Source organism: Cimex lectularius, unplaced genomic scaffold, assembly GCF_000648675.2.
Source record: "Cimex lectularius strain Harlan isolate CLEC.00 unplaced genomic scaffold, Clec_2.1 scaffold242, whole genome shotgun sequence".
NCBI classification, from domain to species: Eukaryota; Metazoa; Arthropoda; class Insecta; order Hemiptera; family Cimicidae; genus Cimex; species Cimex lectularius.
The window spans coordinates 191,710-205,075 of NW_019392935.1; the positions used below are offsets into that span (position 1 = coordinate 191,710).

At 35.2% G+C, this 13,366-nt stretch overlaps 1 protein-coding gene across 1 annotated transcript; it reads right to left on the bottom strand.

Moving 5' to 3' along the window:
- Positions 1–262: 262 nt before the first annotated feature.
- LOC106672648 (GPI ethanolamine phosphate transferase 3) lies at positions 263–10,469 on the bottom strand. Its single transcript, XM_014404237.2, has 5 exons — positions 9,584–10,469; positions 7,952–8,022; positions 4,163–5,866; positions 3,725–4,101; positions 263–886 (listed from the first exon to the last, which is right to left on the bottom strand). Exons 1-5 carry the CDS (start codon positions 10,357–10,359, stop codon positions 692–694), a joined length of 3,123 nt encoding a protein of 1,040 aa, XP_014259723.1. The 5' UTR covers positions 10,360–10,469; the 3' UTR covers positions 263–691.
- Between the last annotated feature and the right edge of the window lie 2,897 nt (positions 10,470–13,366).

Here is a 13,366-nt window from a genome sequence, read left to right on the forward strand (position 1 = left end):
ATCATTTTCTAACAATAAATATTCTAACACACTGCACCTAAATAATATAACTATTACTTAACAATCCTTATCTACATTAACAATGCTCAGTTCTTCATTATTGTAATTGTTTATTACTATATATTATTAGTTTTAAAAATTATATGAAACTAGTTTTTTACGTTTTCTTTTATTTAAGCAGGCAGTGTTTATTTTACATATCACAGTTTCAACATATAATTTTTAATCTAAATACCATAATCCATGGTAGATTATAATTTTATTTTTTAAATAAACAACAAAGATGACATATAACAATTTTAAAGGGGGAAAACTATTCTGTTTAAAAAACATAAATGCGTTCCACTATGAAAAAATCCCCTTTTTATTTAAGTTAAGACATTCAGACGAATCTAACGACTACTTTAACTAGTAAAAAATACTTTACAAAATAGACTAGTTTGTACTATAAATATGTATGATCATATAGCACCAACTACTTTTAAATTAGGTTGTATAGAGTTGAATTGAGAATAAGTTAGTGTCTAAAAGCCTACAAGCAACAAAAATTTCCTTCGGTCTATTTGTTATAAATTGTAATTATAATTATTACATCATCGTTAAAAATGTGACAAATGTATAAATAATTTTGTTTATTTATATATAACTTGCATTAAAAAAAAATTGAAACATCTCACTACTTTTGAAAATTTTAATTAGCATGGCTCAATGTTTCCATGAGGAGAAATATTTTTGATGAAATCCTTTCTACGAATAAATATCCTAAAAATAAAAATGGTAACGAGACAATAAATCCGATGGCTTCGAATATCAATTTAGGAGCGAAGATCTTCCAGACCATCAAATGCCGTGAATGTATGCAGGCAGAAAACATGCATATAAATACCTGAAACAATAAAATATGATTAATAAATGTGTATAATATGAATTGACACATTAAATTCATTAGAGAGAAAGGGCAAATTGAGTAAAATCAATTTTTAAGTTAACAAGTTGACCGCACCCTATGCTTGGCCAGTTTGGTTGCCCACGACAGAAACCATTTTATCATGTAAAATAGCCCTCTGGTACTTATAAATAATGTAAATGGTTTTTATTTTTATTACATTTATCTAAGTGATATAAATTATGTGACACAACAGTTGCATCCCCTACAGTACTAAATAAATTAAGTTGGCAACCTGCAGAACATCAGTTCAATTTGTATGTGTTGTAGAATAAAAGTCATTTCTACAACAATTTTTTCCTTTATTTTATACAATCATACAAAATGGGTAAATAATTAAAATAAAAAAACCTATTTTTACAACGTTCATAGTAGATACTATGAGCAATATAGACTTACAATTTTATGTAGCTCATTTTCGGCCAAAGGTATGGTTAGCCTAAAAGCGTTAAAGTATGCTGCTAATCTAACTTCGACAAAAATTTTTACTCGACAAATTTTTTAACCTCAGCACTGTAACTCAACTTCGAAAATTTTAACCATAACAACAGGTGGGATTATAGTTTAGTCAAAGTTGTTAGCAACGTTTTTACACAACGCAACAAGGAAAAAATAATGATATGCTTGGCTAAGGGACACATGAGCTTTAAAACATAATGAAAAAGATGTTTTAGCAAAGGAAGCTAAAGGTTCATTCCTAGAAACTCATCACGGCCAATAAAATTTTTCTAAAAGGAAAATGTCACAAAATGGCAATACATATACCAAGCAACTGAAGTGGTGAAGTATTATTGTGCACTTTTTCCTTGAGTTATCAAAAACCATAGTTACAAGGTGGAGGAAGAGCAAAAGCATTTTTCCTAATTCTAAAGTTCTCAAAAACTTGTTCAGAAAAATAAAAATATGGTAAATGATCAAATTAATTTATAATACAATGTAAACTGATTTAGGGACTGCAGTGGTTGAGTGGTTCGGGTGTTCAAATTAACAAATAAACCTTTATATAATGCATTGGTTGAGATAAAAAAGTCAGTGTCACGAGCGGGATTCCAACCCACGACCCTTGGCTAAATACGCCACTGCTCTACCACTTGAGCTGTCGTGAATTCGATTCACTCGGACACCAACTCTTCATCTCAACCTACAACCCTTTGAATTTTCTCTCCTTTTGGCCATTTTTCATTTTTTATCTCAACCAATACATTATATAAAAATTAATTAATTGAAAAACGTTATTCGGTCAATCGGACCACGAACTCTAATGAATTTAACAAATAAAATTGCAAGGTATGGGATTCGAACTCCCATGACAAATATAACTCACCACCTACGACTTGTCTTTCCCACCATTTAAATCTATGGACGGGACGGTTGGGGTATTTCCTAAATATCGTTAGATTTCTAACAATATGCACCGTTTCGGTAAAGCTCCATAGGCTCCTGAAAAAATTGGCTGTGACTTTCTTTCTTTTAATCAACTCTTTTAGCTTTTTAAAGGTAAAAATTGATTAATTTTATATTAAATAAGATTACAGAATTGACAGATGGAAAAGTCTCCAAAAGTTTAACAATTTTTCTCTTCAGCTGTTTTTCCTTTTTTAAATTTGTAATTTAAATATTCGATCAATTTAGTTATTAAAACAATAAATAATGGTAAATATAAAACTGTATTTCTATCTTTCCCCAATATCCATTTGTGTGATTGTAAGATTGTCAGACAACGTGTAGGGTATTTTTAAAATGGTAGGGTAGCTTATTTTCTAATTTTCTAGACCGGTGCATAGTACATGTAATATATCCAGCCGTTCGTTTTTTTTTTTTGTGTAAATTCTGCTAATTTTTGAAAATGGAGTCTTACTTGGAAGAGGTGTGTAATGAAGATGGTTAAAAATAGTACAAAAATATGACTTTTTGCCCCTTCTCAACGCTTCTCATGGCTTGCTTCTTCTTGTTCAATAGTTATTCATGATTGGACATGAAAAATTTAAACAGCTTGTGGATTGGACGTGATAAGAGTACCTGATATTTAGGAAATACCCCAACAGTCCTTTGTCCTGGTCATTTTCTTGAGGGAGTTAGGACAGAAGGACAAATCCTGGTCAAATTGTAGCAATAGGGCTAAGTATAGGGTAGGAAAATGACATGCTTCAACAGCCCAGGTTGTAGCACTGGTGACAGGTTACACTGTGCCCCCAGTGCTTCAAAGAATTCCATTCTTCAAAGATTAATTTTTGTTGAAAAATGGCAAAAAGGAGGGAAAATTCAAAAGGTGTGGTTGAGATGGGAAGTTAGTGTCCGAGTGGATCGAGGTCATGATAGCCAAGGGGTAGAGTAGCGGCGTATTTAGCTGAAGGTCGTGGGTTCGAATCCCGCTCGTGCCAGTGACTTTTTTATCTCAACTAAAAACCTTAATTAATTGTAAGATATTAATTTTGTAATAATTTTTTATGTAAATAGTTTGTTTTAATTTAACAAAAATATATTTATTGTAATTTTTTTAAAGAAATTTCAACCTGACAAAACAATTAATTGTCAAAGTTGCTGGGCTTTACGAAAATTGGAAACTAGGCGTGTGGGATGCATAAGTTGAACATCGCCTGAGGCGGCTCTGAAATGCTAATTTAGACTAAAGACAAAAATTTGAAAAATATTTTTACCATGTTTTATGATTAATATTAAGGCCATTTATGGGGGGAAAAATTATCGTTGCAGAGGGTCGACAGAGACAGGTGAAGAAAGACTTGAAGAATAATTATATTAATGTTGCATAATACTCACTCGAAATGCTTGTAATAATATGTACTTTGATGTAAGACTGAAGAGTTCTTGTTTTCTTATTTCTTCAAATTCATAAATGAGAAGTTCCCCTTTCTTCAAGTCTTCGTTTCCAGAAGCCAATTTCGGCCAAATGGCTATCATTGTAAACGGTGCGATGATCAACATTGGAAGCAACAGTGCGTGAATTATTTGGGATATAAAGGTGTTCAGAGTTACTAAAATTCCAGGAACGACTGTCGAGGTTATGTCTCCAAAAATCCCAGCCGAATTCCAATGTATCGAAGGGAATGATGCCTGATGTCCGGTAGCATAAAAGAAATGAACGCTAGATAAACTCCAACAAAGTACAGACCACCAGGGTACAGCTATCAAATTCCCTGTAATTTGAATTTAAAATTTAAATTAAATTTGAATCAAACAAACGATTATTTTTCTTACCTATATTTTTAGACTTTTCCAGTTTCATAATCGCCATAATTACTGACAACAAAACAAGACTCAGAATCATTATTACAGTTACGATAGCAAGTGTTTCTCCTAAAAGAATCGCTGACATAAGACCGATGAACACAGATATGTTGACAAATGTGGCGCTATAGACTGTTGCGAGACCGTAGACGACGGGATAATCTTCATTCTGCCCAGGCATCATTATATTTTTCAGTTTGTTAAACAGCGTAGGGATCATGTCGCCTTGAGTAAATTGGTGTTTGTTCGACGTTGAAAATATGCAAAGGGGAGAAATAAAAAGGATAATCAACGCTAAAACAGACGTGAAAAATACTATCTGTGGGAAAAGTTGCAACTGCCATGGCAAAAAGAGTTTGGGTTTAATCTTGTGAGGCAACGAATTCAGCAACCAATAACAACCACAACAAACAATACTGATTGAAGGAAAATAACGAGAAATAAATATCGGCGGAGACCATCCGACTAAATTGCCAATGTTACGTAGGCACATTCGAGTAACTGCTGTGAACAGAGAGAACGACAATATCGTCAAAACACACAGAAGTGTTTTTGACGCTTTCTTTTCCATTGTACAATATCTCGCCTGTTCCTCTCTACAATGCCAGTAGTAATAAGAAACCCGTATTAAAATGTTTAGAAGGACAGTTAATACTATTATCCTCACTTCAAAAGATTGGGAAGAAAACTTGAAATTCATGTTTTCTATTTGTTTGCCAATAATCTTCTTGACATTGTTAATTTTTGTGTCAAAAATAGATATCCAAATAATAGTAATAAGCAGATACGGTGCGACATAATTTTCATCTATAATGTAGCTATTTGAAAACATAGCGAAAGATCCGACTAACATAATCAACCGAGATATGATATTCAAAGGTTCTTTGACCTTGCTTGACTTGTACCATTTATCGGTTATAGAACTCCAGTTTATAATAACAACCAATGCAAGTACGACAATACATGACAAACAAGTGGAAAAATACAACGTCAACTCCAAATTCGACACAAAAGAGTAATAATAAAGAGGGAGTGAAATTAAATTAGAAATAAGCGTCGACATTAAACAGATCCAAACAAAATTTCCTTTGATAATGTAAACCAAGTCTATGTCTGAAATGCCATCGGAAGTTATGAAAAACAACGACAAGGTCAAGAACATTGACACAAGTCCCCTGGTCATAGAAAAGGTGTCGAATTGAACCCACTCATGGCGACACATCGTTTGCGTTATTTCTAAGTATTCCCTTGCATCTTTCATAAACGTTTCAAAGTTAAAATTTTGATTATCGTCTCCCAACATCTGCGACTTGACACGTTTATAACGTTCTTTTAAATCCTGCATCACAGCATCGTCGAATGTCTTATGAACCGATGCAAGCTGATTCATATATTTTGTAACTTGAACAACATTGGCCCATATACTGAGTACTGAAGGATTCTTCCGAGAATTGACATTATTTGTACTATTTTTGGTCAAAAGAGATGATGATAAAAGTGACGTTCCCAAGTTGGAGAAAGGAATAGGAATGCCCAATAGTTGGGCAAAAGTAGGAACGAAATCTATCTGGGGGATTTCATCCAGTTCAATAAACCTGGATAATATGTGCTTATGTTTTGAAAATACAAACAATGCTGATGTGATTTCAAGTTCGCTATCACCTCCATGATCACCTGTAAAAAATATATATATTATTATAAGTAGAAGAAGAAGAAAAATAACTTTATTCTGGGACTGGTGTCCCTTAAGAATAATTTACATGATATAAATAAAGGAAGTTCCTTCTATGAAATTAAAAGTAAAAAAAGATAGAAATCTTGGCACAATGTATACCAGTAAGGCAGGCCAGGAGAGAAAATTACGAGAATATTAAACAAAAATATCAAATATTAACGTAAGGTCTCTGCTTGGAGGGAGAGGAGGTGATTATGCAGGTGGGATTTCCAGAGTTTAGGGGCTCGGATCGAAAGGATCTTTCGAAGGTATGGGTTGTATGTTGTGGAAGGATAAGATCGACTGGGGATGAGTGGTTGTTACGAGTGTGATGTGAGGAGTTGAATTGGAGGGGTTGGGTGATATAAGGAGGACGACGAGTGTGGATGGACTGGAAAAGAAAGCAACCTAGGAAATACTGTGCACGGAAGGAGGGGAATAGACAGGAAAGTTGGGAACCCCGACACCTGGGATCCTCGTGGGGTGCTGCACACAAATCTTACGCAACAATTCATAATACGCTTCAATCGCGCGTTCCCCCCTCAGAGAGACCACCGTATGCCACACAGCGATAATCGAAGAAGGGAAGTATAAGGGAAGATACAAGGAGTTTGCAGGTGGAGCCAGGACCGACGAAACAGGCTGAGGGAGGCAATGCAATGGCAGGAAATTTGGGAAATGTGAGAATGCCAGGAAAGGTTTTGGTCAAAGACTACTCCTAGGTTTTTAACCGAGGAGCAGAAGGGAATGGGATGGTTATTTAGCATGAGACGTGGGATACTGGGGAGGGAATTGAGGAGTGCCTGGACCCGATTATTATGGCGGTGAATTTGGACGGATTGAGGACTAGAATTTTTATGTGCCCATTCATTGATGAAGTTTAAGTCTTTTTGGATCTCGTGAATGGCCAAGTGAAGATCGGAAGGGTGGAAGGATATGAATATTTGGGAGTCATCGAGATATAGGTGATAGTTACAAGACTGGATAGAGTCGGGCAGGTTGGTGATATAAATGGAAAAAAGGATAGGAGAGATGTTAGAGCCTTGGGGCACCCCAGATTTTAGAGGGAGGAAGGAGGAGGTAAGGCCATTGGGGAGGGAGACAGCTTGGTGGCGATTGGTAACGTAGGAGTGGCCCATGGTTAAGCCCCCAAGCTTTATGTATTTTGCATCATACACCGAAATTTTAAGCGTTCACTTCACTCCTTTTGCGGTTCACCAATTCCGTTCAAAATTTGACAGTACATTCCTCAGCTATCATAGTTGTCAACATAATTAAGTAAATGTAAGGAGAAAATGAAGTTCCAACAAAACAAAATATATTTCGAAAATTACTGTGAATCTAAACAATGCAAAACTAAATCTGAGGGCACTTGGCAAGAGGCGAAAAATCAGAATGCCAATTGAGTAGATGATAGGAAAGGGTATTGGGTTGGGAAGAGCAGAGGCAAAACATAGACGAAAGTATGATATTCCCAATGAGACAGAGGTATTGTCGTCAAACGGTTTTCCCCAAAAATTATTTTGTCATAATTTTGCAAAATGTTGAGAGAGAGGACAATTTGTGAACAGAATGGAGGAGAAGAGTTCACTGATGATAAGGAAGAGTGTGGGGTATCTGCTGCACCTTGAATACATAAGCCCAGCAGATGCCATGAGTGTCGAGTTAGAGATTTTAAAATGCAAAAGAACATGAGAACGTAATAACTCATCACAAAGTCTGGGAAGCATATAAGCCCCATGAGACAACTCAACACTGGGCCTGGCCTGGGGGATGTACAAGTCTGAATGAGATAACTTGTAACTGGGCCTCTACGCCCAAACAAAATAACTCGTCACAAGTCCCAAAAAGTTAATGCATAAAAAGGTTCCTGATTAATAAAACCTGTATGTATTTCTACATTAATCAAAAAAGCATATGCACTATAAATATGTAAGTAAAGTATATGCATTTGACTGACCACCAGTACATTGCAAGTGAAATTTTCATTTAATTATCTTTGTATCTTAAAAAGTAAAGAAAAAAAATTCAATGTCAATACTTACCACTTTCTGTCATGCCATGGTCACCAATTACAAAAAGGACGGTTTTATCGTCCATCATCTCCATGACAGATCTGTAAGAACAAAAAAATTTTTCTTAACCAGAAAAACTGTTTTATCATAATGGAATTTAAATCTTGATCCTTCTACGATAAGGAGTGCTAACAAATGAAAAGGATTTTTTGGATATCTAGGATTTTTTTTTAAATGTATTTTTCAAGAAATCCCAGAAATTCAAGCTTTTTTTTAAATGAACTGAAATAGATATATTAAAATAAATTTTCATCCAATAGTCACTTGAATTTCACAAAAATCAAAATCCGTGGCATTTTCTAAATTTGGCCAATACTTTTGATCACCCAAAAAGATTATTTTGAAGAGAAAAAATGTGACTGTAGCACAATTGCCCCTGAAGATTCTGGTCTTCTTATATTTTTAATAGTTTTATGACAGGCACATTTCATCAAAATCGGACAATGGAGGAGGGTGTTTTCTTTTCAAAAGAGAGACATACTGCCAAGAGGAGGAAATACCCCATAGAGCCTTGAGGGGGTTTGCGAAAAGGTGGGTACTACCAAAAGTCATTAATCAGTCGGTAGTTGAGTGATGTTAAGTTGACACTGTCAGTTGGTGAAAAATCAGTTACAGTTTACAGTTGGTCACTGGTCTGTTGGTAGCTGAGTGGAGTTGAGTTTACACAGGCCAGTTGGTTACGAGTCAATTACAGTTTACAGTTTGCCACTGGTTAGTGCGCATTGTTGAGTTAGAAGTTGGATTTTGAACATGATACTTGGTTGCACAATGGAGACAAGTGGGGCTTGACATTTGTTAGATTTTTATGGGGTGAGTGATTTTTGGAGGTGGAGTTTTTAATTTCGGCTTAGATACCTCCTTTCTAGATTGTAAGATCAAGGAAGTGATCCAATGAACAAAACTGTATATTTTGCCTTTCCCATAGCACTACAATAGGTAAATTATTAACAGTATTACCACATAATGCAATAAAAAAAATTACAATACTAACGTACAATTTATGAAAGAAATTATTTTTAAAAAAATATAAGGGATCTGGAGTCCCAGTGTGTATGTACGTATATATTTGTTTATTTGTGTATATAGTTATTTGTTTGTGTATGTAATTGTTTGTTTTGAAGGCAGATATGACTTGTCGGTAGCCTCCCATTGAAAAAAAAAAAAAAATTATTTACATAAAAGCTTGGCAAACTTATAAAAGTTTTGTTCATTGTAGCACATCCCTGATCCACTTTTTCAATTAACTGCTGGTCGATCACTACAACCTTAATGATTGAAATGTGAAGGCCCAGACTTGGATTACTTTTTTAATCACCTTGATGACAGATTCAGAGGAAAAGTCGTGAATGATCGACTCTCCGAGATATATCTCTCTGTTGCCCTCGATTTATTTACTAGATATTTTAAATTCTATATCAATATTTTGGTAATTGCCTATCATTCTGGTCAGCCTATCCTTCCTGCCTGTCAGACATTTGGACTTTTCACCAATCGTCAGCTTAGTCCTTTTGTAAATTTGTGAAAGGTCCTAAATGATCAGAAACGACCGTGAAATGAACTTTCATACTATATCTATGTTTATGTTTATATTGGGAGTTATACCTAATGGCATTATCCATTTGGACAAGTTTCCTTTCCATTTCGGGATGGTTCGGTCCGTACTTGTGCCCACAGTGATCAACGCCGAGGAAGTGAGCGATGATCAGATCCCAGTCTTTCTTGTTTATTTCGGATCCGAGGTGTTCTTCGACGCCCGTATCAACAGTGTCGAGGTCCCAGACGTTGAAAGACGGATAAGCGTACTGGCGTAGGAACCTGTTCGGGTATACGTTGACCCACGTATCGTCTCCCATGAAGACGACATTTTTGTTTCTGGACAACGCACCGTCTATGATGTTGTCCTCGTTTATCTCTCCTGAGGCGAAGTTGGACCCGATGTCTATGAACGTGGGCAGGCTGCCGGTCGTCAAGGCGTTGATCCGCTGGAGGGTCGTCGTTGGAGGATCAGCGATAAATTTATACAGGACGCCTTTCGATCCGTCAATCGCTTCGTTGATGGACTTCATCTTATTGCGGTATGGAAGAAATCCAACTTCGTCCCTTTCACCTCCAGGGGACTTGACGAAGTCATATCTCAGAGCGTCGATTAATACGACTATTGCTTTCAAATCTCGATTTCCCAAACAGTAGGTGGTCGATAGGTTAAAATTAAAGCCACCCTTACCTAGGTCCTCGACAAAAAGACTTTTCTCACAACTGGACTTGTCTGGAAGTATATTTCGGTTCAGAAGGAAACCCCTCGTGAACAGTATCAAAGCCGATATGAGGATATAACAGAGCCAAACCAATATTGAGACATATTTGAACGTTATCGACATTTTAAAATAAACGGAGCCAAGAGAAATACATTATAACAAAACCAGTTCACTTTTTTTAAACACCGGTTGTACGAAATGCAGGCGACGGTCTAACCTTCGCAGCAGGAAACCTTTCCGTCCTAACAAACACTGCATGCTGGCCCAAGCCCAACGACCGATGACAGGCCCTTTTATATTTTTATTTATTTATTGCAGCCACTTCGTTTTTTTATATGTACAAAATGTAGAAAAATAACAGTTTACAAAGTTAACTAAAATTTACAATAAAATAATACTACATAAAATATACAACAAAAGAAAAGTGCATGTATAAAATTTATAAGGAATAATAATTCAAATAATGACATGATAATATAAAAATAAAATTAATTATAATTAAAATATAATAATATATGAAATTATCGACCAAATTGTTTTGATATAAGTAACATTAACAATAATAAAAAATAAATCAATATCACATTAATATAATAAAATACTTGAATGTAACTAAAGCGACCCATAGACGATCAATATTATTGCACAATATTTTGGATTGTGCAATTTAATTGATCGAGTGTAGACGATATTGAAAGTTTGTGCAATACATTGCATGATTGACGAAAAGTTGAAAAAATATTGTACAACCTGGAAAATATTGCACAGTCAGTTGGCATTATTGTGCAATATCAGTCAGTTTGTGAACTACAACAAGTAGTAACAAAATATTGCACAAATTTCAATATCGCCTTCAAACTATTCAAGTTCATTGCACAAACAAAATTTTGTACAATATTATTGAACGTCGGTGGCCGCAACGGTTAAGGCATTGAGACAGCGCTCATCACTGTAAGGTAAAGTCCTTGGTTCGAATCCACTAGCCATGCATTTGAACTCGACATTCTTACAAATCAATTAATTAAGGTTTTTAGTTGAGATGAAAAAATGAAAATTCTTACAAATGAGCTTTTTTCAAAAACACCGACACCCTGAGAGTTGATATGACCTCTGCTGTTGAGAACCCTTGAAAAAAAAAATAGAAAGAGAAAGATACTTTTATTTACAGTAATAATAATTACAAAAATAGAAGGTTTTTAATTCTTAAGGAATGTGTGGAATATATCATATATAATGACTAGAATTTGGATTGGATATATGCTCAAATCAGCACATGTATGTACATACATACAAACATGTGCCGAGTTGAGCCAATTCACATCTCATAGTGTACACACAATTCCAGCGTTTGCTATTACAGTAAACTGCTGGTAGGCTGGAGAAGTAATCACCCCCAGTGAAATGACTGGAATATAAGGAAAGGTAGTGAGTGACTAGAGCAGGGCTTCCCAGACTTCAAACTTCAAGAAAAATTAAATTAAAAACTAATAAGAATGAGCACTGAAAACAAAAGTTTTTTTATTATATAGCAGTCATTGTGTTATCCACAGACGTGCTTTAGCTATGAAACAAATGCTGGCCTCTTTTAAGAAAGTTTTAGATGAGTCTGTTCAAATTATTAATTATATCAAGTCATGCCATTAAAGTCAAGACTTTTCACAATACTATGTGACCGTATGGGAAGTCTTCATCATTCTCTGCTTCTCCATACAGAAGTGAGGTGGCTGACTTGTGGGAAAGCACTTTCATGATTACAGGTACGTTCTGAAGATAACCCTGTAGATGGACCACAATGTCAAATTGGAGATGATTATTTTCTTTGCATGGGAAGAGCATCCCAACTTTCAATCCTAATGACAAAGTTCTCGAATTCAAAATAAAAATCCAGTTCTGGGTTGAATCTGTTGAGAAGAAGTTGAGAGGTGGAGTGTTTTCCTATATTATCTTATATCTGGTTTNTTGACTACTTGTTTACGACCTGACAAATAAAAGGATATTAATTTAGAATTAGAGGACGAAAAAACCGAACAAATTTACAAGTTTCCAAATAAGTAAGTCATGATTTACCATCCCAAAAGCACTGGAAAGTCAAGCATTTAGTAGGCTGATTCACAGCTAAGTTGATGTCAAAAACCAGACTTAAAAGTTGAAAGCAGTGAATGAGTATCAAGAAAGTTATTAATTTGTTTAAACATAAAGATATATAAAGCTTTAGATATCAAGGGTAGAATACTTATAGATCAAAAAAAAATTGGGGATGACGGTCATGAAACTTTAAGGATGGAAGGGTAAAAGAACAGCTTTTTTCCTCACAGAGGAAAAAGTTGATGAAATTAAGGAGAAATTAAAAATATGTGTTATATATATAATGGTGAATGAGAGGAAGAGCAAAATTATTTTAATAGAAATTTCATCAGATCCAGTAGCATTTGACTTAATAGAAAAAAATGCTTCTGACAACAATTTCATTAACATTGCTAAAACAAAATGTTGGGATTGTTATTGAGGGATAACGAGAAGGAGGTGAAAAATTATTGGACTTATACATAGGCAGTAAGGGAAGGATAGGGTGATTCACAAAAAGATCAAAAAGATGATTCACGATTCTGTTATGTTAGATCGAGAAAAATGATGACGTATACTTGTAAGAATCGACTAGTTAACATTGCTCAGTCTAAAGGGGAAGGGCCAATGTTAGATATGGGTGGCTGTTTCTTCCTCCTCATTCTGTAAATGAGATCATAGTTACATATGCCCATGTTATGTAGATGTTTTCTCAGGTGCCAGTGACAGGTTAATAATCCTATCACTCATCTCCAACTGCAGCAGTGAGTTTGCCTGCCTTGGTGAGGGTTGTTTTAGCATATGTTTACTGAGTCTGGCACCCCTAGAGTATATCCAGTTCTCCTTTTGTTTTATTTGGATCCATTCTGTGACGGAGGATTTTGTATTTGGTTTGTTATCCCAAGTATAGGTTCAGGGCCTATGTATGGTTTTGCAGATCTCTGGCCAGTGTATCTGCTTTTTTGTTACCCAAATTCCTTTGTGCCATGGCACCCAAGTTATCATCAGGTTGTTGTGTTTCCCCAGGTTTTGTAGATTTTGGATACATTCACTGACTAATTTTGAT